At 43.6% G+C, this 22063-nt stretch overlaps 1 protein-coding gene across 1 annotated transcript in view; it reads right to left on the bottom strand.

Annotated features, from left to right (window-relative positions):
• Positions 1–2119: 2119 nt before the first annotated feature.
• Positions 2120–22063, bottom strand: part of SCRG1 (stimulator of chondrogenesis 1) — a 32912-nt gene continuing 12968 nt past the window's right edge. The window contains exons 2-3 of the mRNA XM_075611352.1: positions 13152–13426; positions 2120–6179 (exon numbers count right to left, since the gene is read on the bottom strand). Of these exons, the coding sequence (XP_075467467.1) occupies positions 6125–6179; positions 13152–13387 (291 nt within the window). The 5' untranslated portion in view covers positions 13388–13426 and the 3' untranslated portion in view covers positions 2120–6124. The remainder of the gene's footprint in view (positions 6180–13151; positions 13427–22063) is intronic.

The raw sequence follows: 22063 nt of genomic DNA, 5'->3' as shown, positions 1-22063 counted from the left end.
GCTTCGGTCCCATTGCGTACGTTAATGCGGTGTATGCCTGTATATATATGGCAGTCAGTGAGAAAGGTTTAAGGCGGTAGAGGGCTTTAGACATGAAAGGGGTAGAGAGAAGACAAGAGTCCGGATGGTGTATAGCGAGAAATTAGGGCTGAGATGTAAGAAGGGGCAGAAAAGTGTAAAGCTTTAAAAGTAAGGAGGAGAATTGAGTGTGTGAGGATTTGACAGGAAGCCAGAAGAGGGATTTCAGCAGGGGAGATGCTGAGAAAGAAGTAGGAAAGAGTACAGTGATTCTGGCAGCAGCTTTTAGGATAGATTGTAGGGGAAACAGGTGAGAGGCAGGAAGGCCGGACAGCAGGAGGTTACAGTAGTCGAGTTGGGAGTCAGAGTTTTAGCAGTCGAGCAACAGAGGGAAGGGTGTATCTTTGTAATATTGCGGAGGCAAAAAACGACAGGTTTAAGTTACCTTTTGAATGTGAGAGGATAATGTGAGAGAGAAGTTGAGTGTGACCCCTAGGCAGTGTGCTTGTACTTCTGGGTGAATGATAGTGCTTCCAACAGTAATGTAGAAGGAGTTAGTAGGGCCAGGTTAGGGAGGAAATATGAGGAGCTCCATTTTTGACATGTTAAGTTTGTCAGCGGATGGCCATTCTGGATGATATAGCAGAGAGACATTCAGAAACTTTGGTCTGTACAGCAGGTGTAAGGTCAGGGGTTGAAAAGTAAATTTGTGTGTCATCAGCATAAAGGTGATATTTGAACCCAAGATATGTGATTTAGGTCACCTAGAGAAAGTGTGTAGAGAGAAAAGAGAAGAGGTCCCAGGACAGAGCCCTGGTGTACCCCCACAGAGAGATCGATAGAGGAGGAGGTGTTAGCAAAAGAGACACTAAAAGTATGATGGGAGAGGTAAGAGGAGATCCAGGATAGAGCTTTGTTACGAATACCAAGAACATGGAGAATGTGGAGAAGAGGGTGCTCCACAGTATCAAATTCTGCAGAGAGGTCGAGTTATATTAGCAGAGTGTATTGACCTTTGTCTTTGGCAGCATGGAGGTCATTCGTAATTTTAGTGAGGGCTGTTTCAGTGGAGTGAGCAGTGTGGAATCCAGATTGTAGAGGGTGTAGGAGGGAATAGGTGTATGCTACAGCACCTCAAATTCACCTCCGCAAACTTGTAATTCTGTACCACTCAATATGCAATTTTGTCTTATGATATAACTTCAACACCCACCATTGTGATATGTTAACTGAACTTGGTTAGCTATCCCTTGAGTCCAGACGTAATGTATATCTGTCCTGTCTCATCTTCAAATACTTTCTGGACAAGTTATCCACTTATCTGAGCAGGCTTCTCACCATTACTGTACACAGCATGTATCTCCACCTCTAGATCCACCTCCAGCAACCTGCTTATTGTCCCAGGGTTCAATAAAAAAAATTGGTCGCTCTTCCTTCTGGTACTGATCACCCCACTTCTCAAACCATTTACCTGAGTTCCTCAAATTAGCTTTCCATCTAAGCTCCTTCAAGACTGTCTGTCTCCTATTTTAAATAGGTTCGTAACTGTAACTTGTAATGTTGTCAATTTTACTTCGTGCTCTGGACATATTTGAAAATGAGAGGTAACTCTCAATGTATTTTTTTTTTCTTGGTTAAATGTTTGATAAATAAATAAAATGTAGCTGACTATCCTGCTTCTCTCTCCTCTTCCTTATCCAATAGTTTGTCTACTAGGCAATTAAAAATATTAACTTGGTGAAAGAGTGTCTAGAGGATTGAGGATTTTTGCAGCAATATTTTTAATATCTAATATTACAGCTTTGAAAGGAATAGATATTTGAACTAGCTAAAGATGTAGAAGGCATTATTGCTCCCGTTAACGCTGGTATGTTATTAAACAGTAGTTCTATTGAAAACGATAGCTGAGGAGATAACACGTTCTATTCAATGTGTTATTTTCTTTTAAGTCGTATTAATGGGGGTAATAACGTGTGCCACATCTGTATGTTTCTTTTGCAACTTCGTGACTGTTTTCACCATGGTTTAAATAATAATAATAATAATTTAGAGGAGGTATTTATGAAGCAGTTTAAAATCAATGCACAAACACTGTAGCAACATGAATATTTATGTTTGATACAATTTGAAGAAATACAAAAGGACAACTGTGACAATGCCGTAAAAACACAGAAACATAAGTGTAAAAGTATTATCGGCTAGTAGCTACACTAAGTAAATTCAGAGAAAATGTTTTAAAGTTAGATTTAATTTAAAGTATTGCCAGTTTGTGGAGAACTGTTAAATGTTTTCGTATCCTTAACTAAAGTAAAACGTAGTTACCGTACAGTGAGACAATTCTCTGTCAATGTACTGAGGACCATATTTATGAAGTAATGCTAAGCTGTAGGACACTTTGGCACATATTTACTGAGCTGTGGTGCTATTCTATAAGACACCATTGGGCCAATCTAGAGTTGGCTGAAGACTGTGCATGTCCAAAAATTGGGGAGCGATCGCGAATTCGGTGGCAGGTATATGTGAAAGATAGAAACCAAAAATAGTGTAGCCAGTTCATATAAAATATATAAAGTGATAAAAAATGTGTTAACCCCACTCACAATGGTAATGAAAAATGTAGCAGATCAGAGATACTTCTCTCTCTGACATGAGCTCTTTGGTCAATGCCACCTCTGTGGAATCTGTTCTGTGTATCGTGTTGCTCCAGTCACATTCAATGGATGAGAGTGAAAGAATGCACTAAGGGTAGCACGTCTAAATAAATATATTGCACAAACAATAGTAATAGTCGCAATTCCAACTCACAGTTTAACAATGTATCATAGACATTTTGAGAGGACCCGCTGATCAGTAATTCAATACCAGATCCTGCACAGCTCCGTCTCTCCACACTCGTTGTAGTCAATGATGTCAGAGGTCCTGGCGGAAGGCGCATCTGTAAACTGTCCAGCTGCCAGCACGTGGATATGGGGTCCTCAAAGGCACAATTCAATGCATTTTGCCGAGGCTTTCTCAAGAAATATGCCCATAATGATGATGATGGATTAATGAATGATTTAATCAATTGATACCAGAAGTTCTGCTATATATATGCTGGGTTAGTGATTATGGGCATAACTCTTGAGACAACCTCGGCGAAACGCATAGGCAATGGTATGACGCATTATAGGGTATGTGTCCAATTATCTTTGTATGTATGTATATATGTATGTCTTTATTATTAAAATATATTGCTATATTCCGTTTACAAAATGTTATTATTATTTTGAAAATGTTATGGTTGTGAAATTATTAGAAAGTGGAGAATGTTCCGTGATGATTTTTTAAAAATTTTTATTTGTGAAAATGAGTAACTCTGATATCATTTGTTCCTGGTTTTCTTACATACAGGAATCTGGCGAGCAGCCAATTTAAAACAATATATATTTCTTTATATCAAAAGGAGTTTGAAGTTTCCAGGTGTAGGAGCACTGCTTGCTATATTACTCTAGGAGACCCCTTCATTCAAAATTCCCCAAAAGGGGGTATTGATGCTATATGTAGAACTGGGAACTGAATAGCAACACATTGCCAAGCTTTGCTTGCAGGTCCTTTCAGGGGTGTAGCCAGGACGTTACCAAAGGAAGAGCATTTTTGGTTGGTCGTGGAGCACTAATAGTGCTTTGTGAAGTGCAGCGCGCCACAAGAAGTCGCAGAACTAGCATCGACTCGCAGAGGCGATATATATATATATATATATCTATATTTATATAGCGTTTCTCTCTATGTAGCTATCTATACGAACCTTTCTCCAGTCTCTCTCTCTCTCTCTCTCTCTCTCTCTCTCTCTCTCTCTCTCTCTCTCTCTCTCTCTCTCTCTCCACACATATATATATATAAAAAAAATAACAGCTCTACAGAGGGCCTCACCGTGAGTCCTGTAAATAGGTTTAAATGTATAGATATGTATTTTAACAGTGTCCTGTCACTGTTTATTATTTTCAGTGAAGGAACGTGCCCTATTTAGTTAGCGCATGTAGTAATGGATAATAATTGTCCTCATGCTGGGGACGGAGGAAGCATATTCTTAAGAGGAGTTCTCAGAGTAGTTGCTCCTGAGCATATTCAGATCGGCCCCACTCGAAGGTCGTTGGTAAACTCCTGATCCAATTTACAAGTACGGGTACTGTATGGAGTACACAGTACTGGGATACTGATCCCAGAGGGAGTATAGTGCATGTGCAGCAGGGGCCCACTTGAGATGGGGCATTATGGAAGCTATGCAGGAGATTGCCAATAAATCAATACTATGGGAAACCAGCATAATTTACCTCCCCAGTGTAGGAGTAAAATCTGCCTGGGAAAGAAGCCTAGAGTCCCTTTATGATTTGCCACCAGTTAAAATGTTAATATGTGTAAAGTAAACTATGTCTTTATATGTTCTATTTGCATATTTACGCCCAGCCTGCACCCTGAATAGGTATGTGAGAATTAGTAATACCATGTATATAGTCCATCTGATGTAAACTTCTTTATAGCCTGGCAGGGAGGGTTACATATGTACGTATAGCGCTCTCTACTTCACATTTGGCTCTCTCCTTTGTGACTGTCTTGTTCTCTCCTCTGTGTCTCTCCGTCTCTTGTTTCTGTCTCTCCTCTCTGGATCTCTCCTTTTTTGGTTCTCTCTCCTGTCTGGCCAAGAGGTCTCAGTCTTCGCTGGCTCCTCCAATCATTACAATGCTTGAGTCTCTGCTACACTGTGTAGTATCAAGCATTGCAACGATTAGAGGAGCCAGTCTGCAAAAACAGTGGAGTTTTTTCCCGCTCGCAGCAAAGGGAGGAACTGATGCCGCGGAAGCTGCCCCCACTTCCCTCCCTTCAGGACTGCACATGTCATCACGCCACCCCCGTAGTCTGACGTCTGTGACATCACACCATGTTGCTTGCCAAACGAATAGTGGGGCATAAAAACTTAGAGAGTGACAGTGATTGATAGCTCACCCCAGCAGCCCAAGAAGCTCTGCTTCTGCCTATGTGTGGTGTAATGGGATCACAGTGAGCTGCAGAAATGTAAAAAGACAAAGTAAGGACGTATTTAAGCCCTGTGGTCAGCAATAATTTTAGGTAGGGCATTTTGGTTTTGCAGTGGGCCATGCCCACTAATGCCCTACCATAGGTACGCCTATGCGTCCTTTTTAAAGTGAAATTCACTAAGGTCTGTTATGGGTTAACTCACCTGATCCAGCAATAACTACCATTTAAGTCAATAGCTTGACACCGGATCTGTGTGCGTTATCTTGAAACAGACATTAGTGAAGCTCCCCCTTAGTCGGGAGCTGCAGGCCAGTGGAATGTGCAGTACATAGCATAACAATATGACACTGGATTCAGAACAGGGGACATTCTGACCTATGGCATCATTAATCCTGATTGTCTCAAACTGGTGTAATAGAACTGCAACAGATTTAGTAATGAAAATATCCCCACTGCTTATTATAGGTATTTTTTTTCTCCTGCTATTTTTTACACCTTTTTTTCCCTTCAATTTCATTTATAGAATGACTAGAAAAATAACCCAGTGCATCCTTACTGAATATGGTGAGAAGTGTGGTACTGTACAGTTGACATTGCAAACATATGCATTAACTTTAACTTACGTTAATGCTGTGTTAACACTGCTTATCAACATATTAAATAAAGGCAATAATGTGGCCTCTGTATGGTTACATATTGAACTTTGCATCTCTAATTGTGTTTCCTTTCTGAAACAATTGCAATAAAACCAAAAATGTCATGTTACGAGATGCAGCTCAGATTCATATAGTATAGCAGCTCCGTTCTGAACCTCTAAAAGTGCGCAATCTCACATCGGCATAAATTACCTACTTTACCACTGAAAGAATTAAAGCTATTAATAAATACCTAATAATATGTATAGTTGTGCTATTTCACTAGATATATAGAGTATAAAATGGTGGACTATACTACTTGGTACAGGGAGACAGACAGAAAACATTCCACTGCTAAAAGAAAACAAAATCAAGAAGGTAGAGGTATTGATCTTAGAAAACATCACATTTGCTTTGTCAACCATTTTCTTCAACTGGTACATGTGTCTCTTCGTTTATCAAGGGGTGTTACAAGGAATCACAAAGGATATCTTCGGTCCAAAGAAAATCTCTCTGAAAAGAACATATAGACTGTGTAAGTAATTGTAGAGCACAATGTATATATTCATTTTATGATAATAATGTAACATTTTCTTTAGGCATGGAATTTAATGAGCTTCAGAGGGACGGTGGAGTGTCATATATTATCTTTATACTGAGAAGATTATCGGACACTGCCATAAATGAGATTCTCTTTAGGGAAGGGGGATGATTGTCTTCTTTCAATATAGAATTTGCAATTGGTGATGGTTTAAAGGGGGAAACCACCGAAAATCAAGTGATCTAGAAGATTATGGGGCCTATTCTATAAGCCTCGATAACCCACTTATCGAGGCCTTTTCGACCAAAATGCCTACTGCTATTCAGTAAGCCTCGATAAGTGGGCGACAAAGGCATGAATCGCACATTTTTGCAGCTGCCCAAAACACATCGCCGGGTGAGCAGCGATAAGCCACTTATCGGCAGGTTTTGAAACTCGCGCAATTCTAGTAGCCTCGATTAGTTTATTGTTGATTTTCTCCCTAAATCCTCACGCCAGGAAAAGTTGGCGTGAGACTGGGGAGAAGCTGCTGGGAGAGGACTAAGAGAGAGAGGACTAAGAGAAAATAATGCATTTTTTCTGCATCGGAGTGATGCCATGAGTCTCAGGAGCTTTTACCCATTAATATCAGCTCCGGAGACTCCCGGCATGAATCCCATGCAATAAAAATGCATTTTAAGGCAACTTCATTACCTTAGTGGCTAACCGCTAAGGCAATGAAGGGGTTAACTACCAGTGCCATGTTTGTTGTGGGTAGAGGAGGTGGGTGAAGGTGGTATTTGGCCCTTGGTGGGTGTTTAGGCCTTGTGTTTGTGGGGGGGGGGGGTTTGCGGGTGGAGTTAACCCCTTCATTACCTTAGTGGTTAATACCGCTAAGGCAATGAAGGGGTTAATCCCCCCCCCCGCTACCATCCTTGGGGCTAATACCCCCTTCACCCAATCTCTCTACCCACAATAAACAAAAATACACACAGCAACCCTACTACCCACCTCCTTTACCCCTAACCACCCCCCACCCCCAACACATACAGTACAGTAATGGGCAAAATAACTATTATCCAGATATGCATAATATTCAAAAACAAACATTAGCCAGCCAGCATAAATAAAGTAAATAAAACTTTCTACTTAACCCTGCCATCATTTGGTGATCGATAATTTTTATTCATGTGTACTATTAGGCTTTTTAATTATTTTATTGTTGGGGTGTTTAGGTGCTTGTGTAATTCTTTTATTATTGTGTATTTTTGGCCTTAATGATTTGTATTAGGTTGACCCTTGAGTGCTATAGTGGCTTATCATGCCCATATTATATGGGTAGGATGTACCACTGGGCCAATCAATGGATAGACGGTGGGTATAGTGTGGCCGGGGTGGGTGTTTAAGCCTCCCGGGTGGGTAGCAGGGGATGGGAGTTAACCCCTTAATTACTAGTTACTAATTACTAGCGGTTATTAATCGCCAAGATGATTAAGGTGTTAGGGGCCATTAGATTGTATTTTTTCATGTACTCCTGCTGGCAACGGAGGACATGGACCTGGAGTATGCTGACAAGGACGCCCTTCGTGATGGCAGGAGTAAGTAGAAAGTTTTATTTACTTTATTTATGCTGGCTGGCTAACGTTTGATTTTGAATGGGCAAATGAGCTAGTATCCATATCTGGATAATAGTTATTTTGCCCATTACTGTACTGTATGTGTTGGGGGAGAGGGGGGTTGGGGGTAGAGGAGGTGGGTAGTATGGTTGTTGTGTGTATTTTTGTTTATTGTGGTAAAGGGATTGGGTGAAGGGGATATTAGCCCCAATGATGGATGTTTAGGCCTACCGGGTGGTAGTGGGAGGGGTTAACACCTTCATTGCCTTGGTGGTGTTAACTGCTAAGGTAAGGAAGGGGTTAACTCCACCCGCAACCAACTACCAACTACCACCTTCACCCACCCCCTCTACCCACAATAAACCGGGAACTGGTGGTTAACTCCCTTCATTGACTTAGCGGCTAGCCACTAAGGTAATGAAGCTGTTTTAATAAAAAATATAATACTAGTGTACATGAGTAGGGTGTCCCCGGAGCAGAACCGCGTTGATTTCAGGTCCGGGGACACCCTGCATCCCGAGATACAGGGCCCGTTATGGGGTGCCGGTATCTCCTATGCATTTAAATCCCACGATCACGTGACGCAGACATTTAAATGCATAGGAGATACCGGCACCCCATAATGGGGCCTGTATCTCGGGGAACAGGGGGTCCCCGGACCTGATATCAACGCGGTTATGCTCCGGAGACTTCCTGCTCACATACACTAGTATTAAAAAATGTTTTAAAACCCTGCGATTGCTGGAGAGATATACGCAGGGAGAGGCGGCTCTCTCTGTGCAGCTCTCTATGCAGCTGGGCCAAATCGCCGGGTGAGCCCTTTAGAGAGAGGCGAACATCACGTCGCCAGCTACTCGCTAGTTTTGGGCATTTTACTATCGCAGGTTTTCAAGGCTTTCTGAATATAGCAACGCTCAAAAATCTGGCGGCTTAACCGGCGCAGTGATTTTTTTATGGAGGCTTATAGAATAGACACCTATTTAACCAACGGGAAGTGTAGGGGAAGTATATATATTTTGAGTTTCATTTTTTGTAGCAAAGCATTTAAGTTTGGTACAATGAATGCAGCATTTTAGCACTTCATAATATGAGAGAACACATTCGTACAACTTGGCTACTTGCTCAACATATTGCTAAACTAGAGGTTGAAGGAAAAACAGAACAGGGGCATCATTGTGAACGCATATTACTGACTGTCCAGTACTTCTTTCACAGCCAAAAGAAATCAATACACAGGACTGTGCCTCATTGAATGACAGTCATTGCAAATGTCAGGGAGCACCAGAAGCTTGTTCAGTTTTCCAACTCTAAAGGGTAAATTGCAATAGGGCTAAATAATTCTGCAATGATCCTCTGCATCACAAAATACAAAACTGAAGCAAAGATAACACCAAAAGGTGCTGCTATTTTAAAGAGCAAGGGTTTCCTCTTGGCTATCCTTCCATGAACACCATTCTTGTTTAGTCTTTTTCTGATAGTTGAGTAATGAACACTCACATTAGCCAAGGAAAGAGTGGCCTGCAGATCCTAGGATGTTACTCTGATGTTACATTATACATACAGTGGCGAAAAAATGTTTGTGAACCCCAATGATAATGATGGAAATTCCATAGTTTTTCCATACTAACTGTAAGGAATCCGCTCCTGGCTTTGATTATAGCCTTGCAGACCTCTGCAGTTGCAAAAGCTTCCTCTGGCAATCAAGGGCACATGTGCTGCCTCTCATTGCAGCTTCTGCCCTGTGCTCCATCATTGGAGGAATACTCACACCCCCTCCTCCTGTGATTGGATCTCCGCCCTTTATATGTTGGGCTTTGGCTCTGAATCAGAGCCGAGCATAAATCCTTCTCTGGACGTTACTGTCTCTGCCAGAAGCCACCCAGGCTTGTCTCCTTGTGTACTAACCTGTCTTGTTCTCATCTCTAGTTACTGAGCATCCAGAGGTCTTTTCCTGTCTCCTGTGCTGAAGTGTTGTATAGCCAGCACTGGTACCTGCTGCATTCTCCCCTAGCAGTGGTAACCCTTCATTTCCTGAGGCCTGCTGCTAATCTCCATGCAGAGGCCCGCCTTGGACTTCTGTGCTGAAGCGTTGGTTTCCCGACGCTGCCCCGCGGTGTACTTCGGCCAGCCTGCAGTCTCCCCCTGCTGAGACCGGCGTCATGGGCCGAGCCCGCTCCTCGCGCAGAGACCAATCCCGCGCTCACGCTCCTAAGCTGAAGCGGGGAACTCCTGACTACCTGTTGCCGAACTCCTGCTTGAATAACGACGATCCTGCCTTCTCCAATCCTGACCCTACTATGTACGACTACACTGGCGACACACTTTATTCGAGCTCGGCTGGTCCCACGAATTCGGGTATACCCGGGTGTATTGAGGTTTGTGACTGTTTTCTGCCCGAGTGCATTGAGGTATTTTCCAGGCAGGGATTGAAGCATTTTATTCCCGCTGGCTGCAATACTGCACAGTATATATATATATATACTGCATTACAATTCATGAATTTATGCCATCTGGTAGACACGCGAAGCATTGCAGCCTATTAAATCCTAATCATTATCATTTAACAGATCACCCGCCCGTCAGCCAGGCATGAACCCAGGCTGGGAAGGCAAACGCAACGGGGCTTGTCAGAGGTGAGGAGCGGCGCATTCCAGGTATCTGCCAGGTACATACTGGGTATTTGCTCGAATAAAGTGTGTCGGTGCAGTACAAACTGCGCACTCCGGATCAGTCTGCGCGGACTAAGGTCGGTGATTATATAACCCCACCTCAGCCCCGCGGTCCGGTCCCGGTTTGTGGCGAGCACTATCGTAACACTAACATTCTTGAATCAAAACCAGTCTTTTCATAAATATCCAATAGGGTAATAGTAATTAAGAGTCAGGGTATGTGCAAAAGTAAGTAAAACCCTGGTTTTATCAGCTAAATTTAAGGGGATAATTAGAATTAGGTGTTTAAATGTGAGGATTCACCGTTCTGCTGCTCCTGCCCCTTTAACCGTCACCCGCTCTTTGGACTACCATGGCACTCAAGAGGGGCAACCTGGCGGCGGTACTTACGTGCGGCGCGTGGGTCCTTTCTCGCAGGTCCACCTCTGGTCTTAGCCCCGTGTTGGCACGGCTCTTGCGGCTCGTGATGACGGCGCGTGACCGGGTCGCCTATGTGTTGCGTGGGTTGCGTGAGGCGCATGTGCGCGCACATTCTGACACACTGGCTATTTGCTGTGTAATAGGACGCACCTGTATTGTCCAGCAGCCTATCCTGTGCCATTCTCCTGCTTCCTGGTCCCATTGGTGGGAGGTCCTATAAATATGTTCTCAGTGCTCCCAGTCATTGCCGAGCATAAACTCTGTTTGTGTGATGCTGCACTCACTACCTAGTTCTTGTCTGCCTGAACCACGCTGCCTGACCCTGCCTGCTTACGACTCTGTGATACTCTCCTGCACTGACCTTGGCTTTGGATACGACTACTCTACTCTCTCCTGCACTGACCCTGGCTTTGGAACCTCGACGACGCTGTCCTCTCCTGCACTGACCCTGGCTTGGCTCCACGACTACTCTACGCTCTCCAACCCTGACTCTGGCTACGTACCCCAACGATCCACTGCTCCATACTCCAAGACCCAGTAAGTACCTCACTTACACTGTCTTCTATTACCCTGAGCCTCTAACCAGCTCCTCCTGAGCTCATATGGAACCCCTGGTGGGCTCCCAAGCAAGGTGCGGTGAGTGCCCCCTGGGTACAAGTGGATCTACACAATCCAGTTCCACCCTCAGCTAGATTGCGGTCTAAAGATCTACTGTCTAAAGATACCATTACGTGTATCTAGATCATCCGTCACTTGTGAGTACCCCACTCCTAAGAATTAACGAGTAAAAATCCATTTACACAGACTATACTGCACTATTGGATATCTGATTTTTGTCTCCACATGTGTTTGCGCTTCCCTACAATTTTGGACTCCTGCTACCCTGATCCGGCCTGCAAGACTATCCTACACTACAGACGCGCCCTCGCGGTTGTGGTTGGCGTTTTATACAATTCCCTACCTCAGCCCCACGGTCGCGCCTCATTTGTGGTGAGCTACGCGTTACATTAAATAAGGTTAATCTTCAGGTGAGTGTTTGGGAGGCCACACCCTATATGAAGATAAGAAACTTTGTCAGTTTAGTTTTCGCCATACAAGTATGTGGAAACATGTCATGCCACGATCAAAATAAATCTCTGAGGACCTCAGAAGAGCAGTTATTGATACTCGTCGGTCTAGATAGGGTTACACAATCTTTTCTAAGGATTTGGGGCTCCACCAATCCACAGTCAGACAGATATTCTAAAGATGGAGAACGTTCAAGACCACAGTCACCCTACCCAAAAGCGTCAAAATCTCTCAAAGAACAAACCAGCAAAACAGCCAGGAAGTCACAAAACCCCCAGAGTAACATCCAAGGATCTGCAGGCCACTCTCTCCTTGGCTAATGTGAGTGTTCATGACTCAACTATCTGAAAAAGACTGAACTATAAGGTTCACATACTTTTTCCCACGTGGATATTGAATGTTCTATCATTTGTGGATAAATAAATGTTGAAAAAATATTATGTTTTTGTATCATGTGTTCAGGTTATTTTTATCTATTATTAGGACTTAGTTTAAGATCTAATAACATTTTAGGTTTGAAATAAATATATATATAATTCAATTATTTGTGGAACAGTATCTCAGTAGGGGTTTTTATGTGGGACATAAGAACAGCTGCTCACCATATTTACTATACCACAATTGTATCATCTTTTTGTATTTTCTGTGCTATAATACAATGTGTGCCATATTCATGTTTACTAACATAGAGCAGCTCTCAAAGGACACCTTCATTATCATTACTCATGCCTTAGAAAATCATGTTACGTAATATAGAGACAAAGAGGTTCTATATCCACCAAAGTGGCCGATAGGGGCGTTTTTGGACAAAATCCCCCTTTGACTTCAATGGAGAATGTCTGCTGAAAACGGCCCATTCAGCCGCTTTGGCGGATATAGATTAAGCCCCAAAGTAATTTAAGAAAGAGAGATCTCTAAGCAGGAATGTGTTTAATAGACACATTATATTGATATTATTTTGTTATATAACTCCAACAATTAACAATAAAATAGGATCATTATAGCTAATGTTTTGTTTATAACAAAAGCAGATTCTGTCTCAGGCCTTAAGTAGCTCATTATATATGTTGTAAATAACCCATAAATGTCCTTTTCCAGCATGAATGAAACAAAGATCATTCTATAGAGACTCAAATATTAACAAAATAAAGATATAAGTACGTTGTTTTGTAGAAGACAAAATAATTCTTACTTTGGACAGCAGAGCAATTCACTAAAATTGCAGTAACAGACCATCTCGCATCCTTTCCCATCCCAAAAGTGATCCAAAAGATTCTTATCAATGGGCCTGAGACTGTCCACTCCCTCTGGAATGTTATGGCAATTTCGATCTCTTAAAATCTTCTTGTAACAAGAGAGTCGGCTGGTGGGGGTTGCACTTATTTCCAAGAGTGCAATCAACAAAACAACAACTTGCACAATCTTCATCTTTGGCCGTTTGGAAATGTAATCATAGAAATTTTGGATCTGAAAAAAAGTTAAAAATGAAAACTCTGAGTTGCATGTGAATGATTAGAAGTTCCATGGCTATGCTGGATTTCACTATTATCAGTTTGCTAGGCCCCGATCCACAAAGCACTGTTAAGTTTCTTAACCTAACCTCATGTCATGTTAAGACTAAAGGTGCCTGTGGCAGTGGGGGAAGGGGACGTCGACTTCTCCCGGTGGGCACCGCCATCTTGGGTGTGACGTGAGGTTCGCGCAATGCGCAGAGGTTGGCAAGGGTAGTGGTGGCCATTACAAGTGTGCAGGAGCTCTGGGAAGTTGCGCAGGCGCAGTTAAGCGTAGCGGCGGCCATTAAAGCTTCGCACATGCGCAGTAGAGATCGCACACGCGGTCCCCATAGGAAAGAGGTCCTGACTGAACTACATCACCCAGCAGCCTCTGGGGGATGCCCTATGATCCCTGTCACCTGCAGCCAGCCAGCCACTGAGACTGCAGATTCTCTGCAGCAGGGAATTGGTTACATTGTTGTGTGCAGTCAGGAAGCAGACTGTGAAGGACATGAGGCAGTCAGACTGAGGATATAGAGGGGGAAAGAAGGGGGGCAGAGAGCTGCGAACTTCTGCCCTAGGCCAGAAATCCCCAGGCTAGAATTGAGGCCCTGACTTCCCACTAGTGAGGGTGGGTGGTCACAGGGACAGGCCCTAGGATAGGGACATGTCACATTAGAGAAGGAGAAGGAGCTCTGCATGTAGGGAGGCAAGTAGCCCCTACACTAGGCCCTATACCCCAGGCCCAGTTAGGCCCTGAGTCATTGAAAGGTTGGAGCTGCTACAGGGACATACCCTAGATAGGGAACGGATCCCCTCAGCAGTCAGGTGTGTTATAAAATAGTCAGGGACACAGCTGTGTGCATGTGGCCTGGCAAGTTTGGTCTGGGAACAGACCTCTTCAGGAAAGAGACAGTCTTCACGGTGGGAGCATCAGGCGGGACATCACCCCACGCGGAGGCAGGTTTTCATTGCAGGATCAGCGGATCCTTTGTGAAGATTCATCATACCGAGTGTGGACACACTCGGCAGTTACAGTCACCAAGTGCACCACCATTACCGGTACCACACAGGCACTGATCACGCCTAAGGGGTGGGTTGCATAACTCTTGGGACACTTGGGACTCTGGGAATAAGGTGTGGGGTACAAAGCCCTGTGAGGTGTGTGGCTAGTTGTGTCTTTAGTGGGTAGAGTGATAAGATATTATCATAGAGTTATAAGTCAGTACATTAGAGAGTTAAGAGATATGTTATGTTCAGTAAAGCCCTTTGCTATTTCACATCCAGTGTATGTGTTCATTTGTACAGTATGTGTCCTGCGAGGAACAACTCCCGCTCTGCTGGGAGCCATCGCAGGTGGAGGCGCTGCACCATATAGTAGTAGTAAGAATAATTCACCCCAGGCTTCCAGTGGCGAAGGCTTAGGCCTCCTGCGAGCCAAACAGGTAAAGGGGCAGCACCGGTAGCTATTTACAGTCACACCCCCCCTATCTCACTTAGGGGTGGGGGAAAGAGGGCTACAATAGCATTTAAAAAAAAATCAGTATTTTTAAAGTTTAAGTCATCAACGTCATACCTCAAAAATGAACTCATCTTTATAATGGAAAGTGTACAAATTACCGGACTGTATCTTAACTACAGAAAAGGATGTACACGTGTACACGCTAGCAGTGCCTATAATATCATATTGTAGGCCAAATTATGGTTTTAAAATAATAACAATAATTTACAAATATGGATCATTACTATTTATTTATATTACATTTGTGTCAGAGTAATCTGTTATTTAGTGTGTGACTATTTGAGTGCATTGGTAACTTGTTAGAAATGTCAAATGTAATTTATCTATAATTTATGCAACCTCATATTACATATTTATTTATGCAGAACAGTTATGGGGTTATGCCAAAAACATGGATACATGTGCATAAAATAATACCATTTATGCGTGCTAAGCTTTACCACGCCTTACTCTGATTCACTCAGTTAGGAATTGATGCAGGGTAAAGCTTATCACCCTTTATTGAATGTTGCCCTTGTGTTTTTGTATCATGTTTAATGATGTATATTAACAGACCTGTACTGTAATTATTACCTTTTACATACCATTTACATATAAACAATATATATGTGTCAAGTATTATATATTCTAAAAGCAAAGAGCCGTTTTGTTAATATGTTTTTACATACTTTGGAGTGTTAGAGCAATGTTGTAAACAACAAAAAGATCTGTTCCAACTTAAGTGTGTCGAATGTTGGCTCCTCTAATTTGGGAAATAGTTCCTCCAATGTTGCAAGATATTACTGTGAGCATGATATCATTTGTTTTTGTTTTGTTCCTAATGTACCAGACATCTTGAGGGAGTGTTTTACAACCACTCCCCTTTTAGTAACGCCAGGACCCCAACGTGAGACACGTATTGCAGATCCACGTGGCATAAAACAGGAATGGGCATGTACATTGTAATAACAAAACACTGTATAGAACCAACTACTGTATATTAAGATAAAATAGAGCATATACTCTCTGAAATCTCATTTGAGCTATAAAAATTAATATTAATGAGCTGGAGTGGCACCCATTTATAACGTAAATCTCGCAAGACGTTGGGGTCTATGAGCTATGCATCCCAAATGGCTTTTTTGGTGTAAAATTGTCGCAAAGAAATATTATTTTAATTTTCCCCTGTGAACTGCCGACTGGCGCAGCACTTCAGGCCTCCTCGCAACAAGGCTCCTGAAACCACATAGAATGGCCGTTATACCGTGAAAAAAACTGATCCCATATTCTTAAATCATCCTTGAGATCCTTTCACATTTGCACTAATGGATTCGGCCTACTAACCCCCATGGTAGCCATGGATAGCTGTCTAGAGAATGCCTGACCCAGTCTGCAACGCAAAAGGTGATCTAGGAGATACTGGAGCATGCCGGCCATAACTTGTTTTGAAAGAAGCCCTGTCATTATCAGCGTGTCGAGCTTCCCCATGAATATAGGTGCCATCTGATAAGGGAGAATTGTTGACATTGAGTGTCTCCTTCACTGTAAGGCTGCGAACCCGCTGCGGCCGGGAACCACCAGACCCTTGTCCGAGTGGTCCCTGCCCCCGCTTCCTCCTTCCGACAGGGCTGACTACGTACTGTGACGCGTCAGCCGGCCGATGCTGCAAGAATCTTGTGAATTTCGGCGTTGACGCGTCACGTGGTACGCGAGTCAGCCAATGGGGAGGAGGGGAGGGAAGGAGCTAGGTGGGAGGCGCCTTGGGCGGGGAGCAGGGAAGGAGCTGCGTGTTATTAAAGTGTTTGAGTGTGTGTGTGTGTGTAGGTGTGTATGTGTGTATGTGTATGTGTGTGTGTGTGTGTGTGTGTGTGTGTGTATATATGTATGTGTGTGGGGGGGTGGATGGCACCACGATCGGAGCCCGCCCCCCTCCCTCCCACTCCCGCCCCCCTCCCTCCCACTCCCGCCCCCCTCCCTCTCCGGCTCCCGGCTCCCTACAGACCGCATATCGCGGTCTGTGTCTGTCAGCGCCCCGCCTGTCTGCAGTGCGGGCGTGCTGACTGAGGGAGCGGGGCCTTAGCCTAATGCAACCAGCATACAAACTAAGTGGAAAAAAAAAAACACACAATATTTATACAAATTATGAAGTTATTGAATTGCAAATTATATCAAAAATAATATTGCATGATATTACAGACTTTAGTGAATACAGCTACTGGTTTTGGGTACTGTGGCTCAATAAAATTCAGCAGACAAATAAAAGAGTTTGAAAACATTGTTATGTAAAAGAACACGGTTATTGTGAGATATTCGGGCCTATTCAGGCAGCTTCGGTGTTAACACTGCAACATTGAACGTGTTTGCATGTTCCTACCGAATGGTATGAATTTTAGGAAAAAACGGGTATTCAGTAAGACATATTGCTTGGTAAATATCATTTGGTACAAAAATTACATACTGTATGAGTTTGAATTTGCTTTTTGCTCCAGTGTGGAAGAGCTGCGCAGAGAGAAACTGCATCTCCCTGAACAGCTGTTGCAGGCGATCGCATTGTTTTTATTTTCATTTTATTAACATAGTTTTGAAGCAGGGGGTATCCGGAGCTGAACAGCATTAGTTTCAGGTACGGAGACCCCCCTGCTTGCAGAGGTACAGACCTCCGTTTGTGGTGCTGTTATCTCTGGCAAGCTTAAATGTCCCGCGTCACAGCCCACGTAACGTGGGTGAATTAAACTTGATGGAGATACTGGCACCCCATACTGGTGCCTGTACCCCGAGAAGCAGGGGGTTCCTGACCTGACATTAATTTGATTCAGCTCCGGAGATACCCTGCTTCACTGCTATGTCATTAAAATTGAAATAAAAACAGAGCTTTTACCTTAGTGGATAACTGCTAACATAATGAAGGTGTTAAATAGCTGTACCTGGTTTGTTGGTGGTAGAAGGGATGGGTGAAGGTTATAGTTGCCCCATGTTGGGTGTTTAGGCCTTCCTGGAGGGATTAACCCCTCCCTTACCTTAGTGGTTACAACCATGAGGTACTGAATGGATTAAACCCCTCCTGTGTGGCCTAACCACCCACCTGGGCCAACTATAACTTTCACCCACCTCCTCTATGTAAGGTTTCAAGTCCAGGCTTTGGCTGGAACCTCCCCGTACCTGGCTGCTGTGGACATCTTGGTTGCTGGCAAGCCTCCTCCTGACCTTTGTTATTGGTTGCAACTGTTCCAGGACTTAAATAGCAGCCCCTGCCTGAGCACTGTATGCTTTTCCTCATGTTCCTGGCAACCTTTGGTTCTAGTTCCTGAACCTTCCCTGTTCCTGAGCCTTCCCTGTTCCTGAGCCTTCCCTGTTCCTGAGCCTTCCCTGTGGCTTGCCTGTCCCTGTGGCTTGCCTGTCCCTGTGGCTAGCCTGTCCCTGTGGCTAGCCTGTTCCTGTTGCTTGCCTGTTCCCGTGGCTTGCCTGTTCCTATGGCTTCCTTGTTACATATTTAGATTCCTCTGTTGCTGAACCCAGACCGTAACCCCGACCTCGCTGCTTTCTGCCTGCCTTGACCTTTTGCCTGTTGCCTGGACTTTGCACCACTGCCTCCAGACCTGATCTGCCTGCCTGCTACTAACTACGGATACTCTAACAGGACTCTGTCCTTTGGCTCTGGTTGGTTATTCTGCATCCATACCTCAGCCCTGTGGGACCGCTTCCTGATCGGAGATGAACACCATCCCATAATGCTCAGGCCACACATGGACCCCGCTGAGGTAGGGAAGGTGCTGTACCTCCGGGGCCAACTCGAGGATAGGCACTCCGCCCTCCTGACTACATGGGACACTGTAATCGCTTCAATCACCTCCAGCTTGCAAATCCTTGCCAACCGTCCTCTTCTTGCACCCCCGGCTGATTCTTCGATGGCGAAGTAGCCATGGGACTAGCCATTAGAAGGAGGCTAGCACCCCTGGGCAGGTGGGCTTGGGAATGCATCAATACAGAGACCAGGGAATACGTAGGCAGTAAACTTGAATTGGACGTGGGAGCCTTGGAATCTGCCGTAGATACAGCAGGCTCCAAAGCCGATTTCCTCCACTATAAATTCATTTTCTTCTCCTATAACACTGCTCTTTCCCTTGCCACGCAAACCTACAGTACATCTTCTCTCATACTAATTCTGTCCTAATCCTCAATGCCTATTTGTCACCTTTAACTCTATTCTCTACCCAACTACACCTATACCACTTTTCACCCTCATGACCCAAGACCTTGCCACCTACTTCACAGATAATAGAAGGTAATGAACTATACAAAGCACATTAATCCGGTGCTCCAAAAAAAACAAAACTAAAAAGGTGTATCACTGGAGGTACTGTAGAACAGATAAATAGATCTAAATGAGGTCTTCACCTGTGTCTCAAGATAGGAGTGCAGGCCATTGGATTTGAGTGTATACATATAAAGCAATGTCTATAGAAATAGATATAATGTGGCTTAACTAACAACTGTCTGATCTCGTTCAGCACAAGACTGTTGTAGTTTGCTACTCACGGACCACAGGTAAGTCTCTGTCAGTACGAAAACTTCGCTCAGAGGATCCCAGGGGCCAAAAGCCACGACAGATGGGGATCACCATGCGGTCATCCGTCACTCCAAGCAAAGATGTAATCCCCAGTCATGCGGGCTAGCTCATAGCAGGGCTCCTAACCGCAAAGTGGATGTAGATGCACACCCTCTGTGAACGTCATGTTGTTCACAAGCCGTGCAGCCCCTCCATTGAGCATGCAGCCTCACTCCACAGGTGCCGGAGGGGGGCATCAGAGTAGGTATATGCAGACCTTTGCAGTGTCTCCAGAATGGCGTGCCTCCAGGTAAGTAAACAGCAAGCAGAATCCAAACAGGAACAGGAGCACAGCCTCACCAATGCAACATGGGACACAGGAATTACTTTCAAGGATTTATTGGGTTAAAAGAACATAGGGACAAAGTCCTGACAAAAACTCTGACATGTGTCACGCTCAGGGCGCTTTATCAAAGAGTAGTAAAGCGCCCTGAGCGTGAAACATATCAGAGTTTTTGTTAGGCCTTTGTCCCTATGTTCTTTTAACCCAATAAATCCTTGAAAGTAATTCATGTGTCCCATGTTGCATTGGTGATGCTGTGCTCCTGTTCCTGTTTGGATTCTGCTTACTTCACAGAAAAGATTAAAACATGACATATTTTCCCGTCAGACTCTACATGCACCTTCTCCCTCCCTTTGGAAACCCAAATCCACCCTCAGCTCATTTTAAAAAAAAACTTGTATTTTGTTGATTTTGTACATAAGTGGACAGGAACAGAAAATAATAAGGGGGCAAGGGATGGAAGTAGGGGTTAGGACAGGTGCTAGTGTAATACATTGTATGTACATTCATACATTTGCAGGAGGGATACACTTTAAGAGGAATACTCTAAGGGGTCCAATATGTATCAGTTACCCAAGATTGTCTGTTTGGCAGGTAGGTGTCCTGGGTGACCAGTTCAGCACGTATGTGCCCTCCAAGGCTCTTAAGTGTTTTGGAAACTAGTATAATTGTCCTCCAGTAGACCTCAGCCCATTTTGTAACCATTTTTTCTCTTACTTTCATCCCAGTGCCATCTTCCTTTAAACATGTACTCATCACACACATTCTAAAGAAACCCCCTTTTCACCCAGCCTACCTGTCTAACTTGTGCCTCTGTTAATGCAGCCCTATTATGGTTCACTACCTACCTATCCAACCTCTCTTTCAGTGTTTACTTCTATGGTGTCTCCTTCTCTTCACTCCCTCCATTTGTTGGGGTGCCACGAGGCTTTATCTTTGGCCCCTACTCTTCTCACTATACATCTTTTCTTGGTGAACTAATGCAATCTTTTGGCTGTCATCTCTATGCTGGTGACACCCAAATGTACCTCTCCTCACCTGATGTCGCCCTCTGGCTATTGTTCCGTGACACCAACATCTCTCAAAAATCTCCCACAATTACCTGAAGCTTAACATGCCCAAAACAAATCTATTAATCAGTCACTCTTCCACTGTCACCCCTACAACCATACTCTCCCTCACTGTTAATATTACCAAAACCTCATCAACACCCCAAACCCTCTGCCTATGGGGTTGCCTAGGTCATCTTTAACTCTGCATTCTCTTCCATCTTTCGCATTCAATCTCTGACTAAGGGCCTCATGCAGTAAGCACTGAAAAGCCATTTTTCGCTATTTTCTCGCCAATATTGCCTCTACGATTCAGTAAGCGCCAATAAGCTCCAAAAATCGGCATATTTTTTTAGCCAAAAATACTTTTCAGCAGCCGGGTGCCAATAAGCCACTTTTCGCCACTTATTGGCACTTTCTGAAACGCGCTCAATTCTAGTAGCCCTGATCAGCTTTTCGCTGCTGATCGGCACTCTAGAATTGAGATTTTTAAAACTGTAACTGTTTTAGCCATTGAATCCTTTGTATATCAGTATTGCTTGACCTGAAGAAGAGAGGATAACTCTCGAAATCTTGTCCTATGACATAAATTGTTAGTCCAATAAAAAAGGTATCACCTAATACTGAAGAACTCATTTATTCTGCACATCATCGCAAATGGACTAACACTGCTATTTTTTGCTATATATATATATATATATATATATATATATATATATATATATATATATATATATATATATATATACAGTGCTTGACAAATCACCCAAAAATCTACTCGCCGAACCAAAAAATCTACTCGCCACCTAGTCCCGCCCCTAGTCCCGCCCCCAACCCCGCCTCTAGTCCCGCCCCCAGCCACGCATTTTAAAAAAAGCCATAAATTAAATAAATTGAATAAATTCCTAGTAAGAACATTCGTTTTTGATATTAGTTTATTTATTGTATTACATTATACTACAATTAGTCCTTGGTGTGTGTGTGTGTGTGTATAAATGTTAAATCTAGAAAAAAAAAGCCAGATGTGGATGACTAGTTTCCTGCACCCCTTAACTAGTGTCTGGATGCCCCCGCTTCACAATATTTAAAGCAGCAATCCCGTCTGGGATCTTACCTGATCCGCAGACCCTCAAAGTCCAGGTACCCTCATTCCCGCAATGTTATACATTGGA

The sequence above is a fragment of the Ascaphus truei genome, chromosome 1 (genome assembly GCF_040206685.1).
Source record: "Ascaphus truei isolate aAscTru1 chromosome 1, aAscTru1.hap1, whole genome shotgun sequence".
Lineage (NCBI taxonomy): Eukaryota > Metazoa > Chordata > Amphibia > Anura > Ascaphidae > Ascaphus > Ascaphus truei.
Note: the sequence above shows the minus strand (reverse complement) of the source record. Positions and strands in the feature narration are given on the sequence as shown.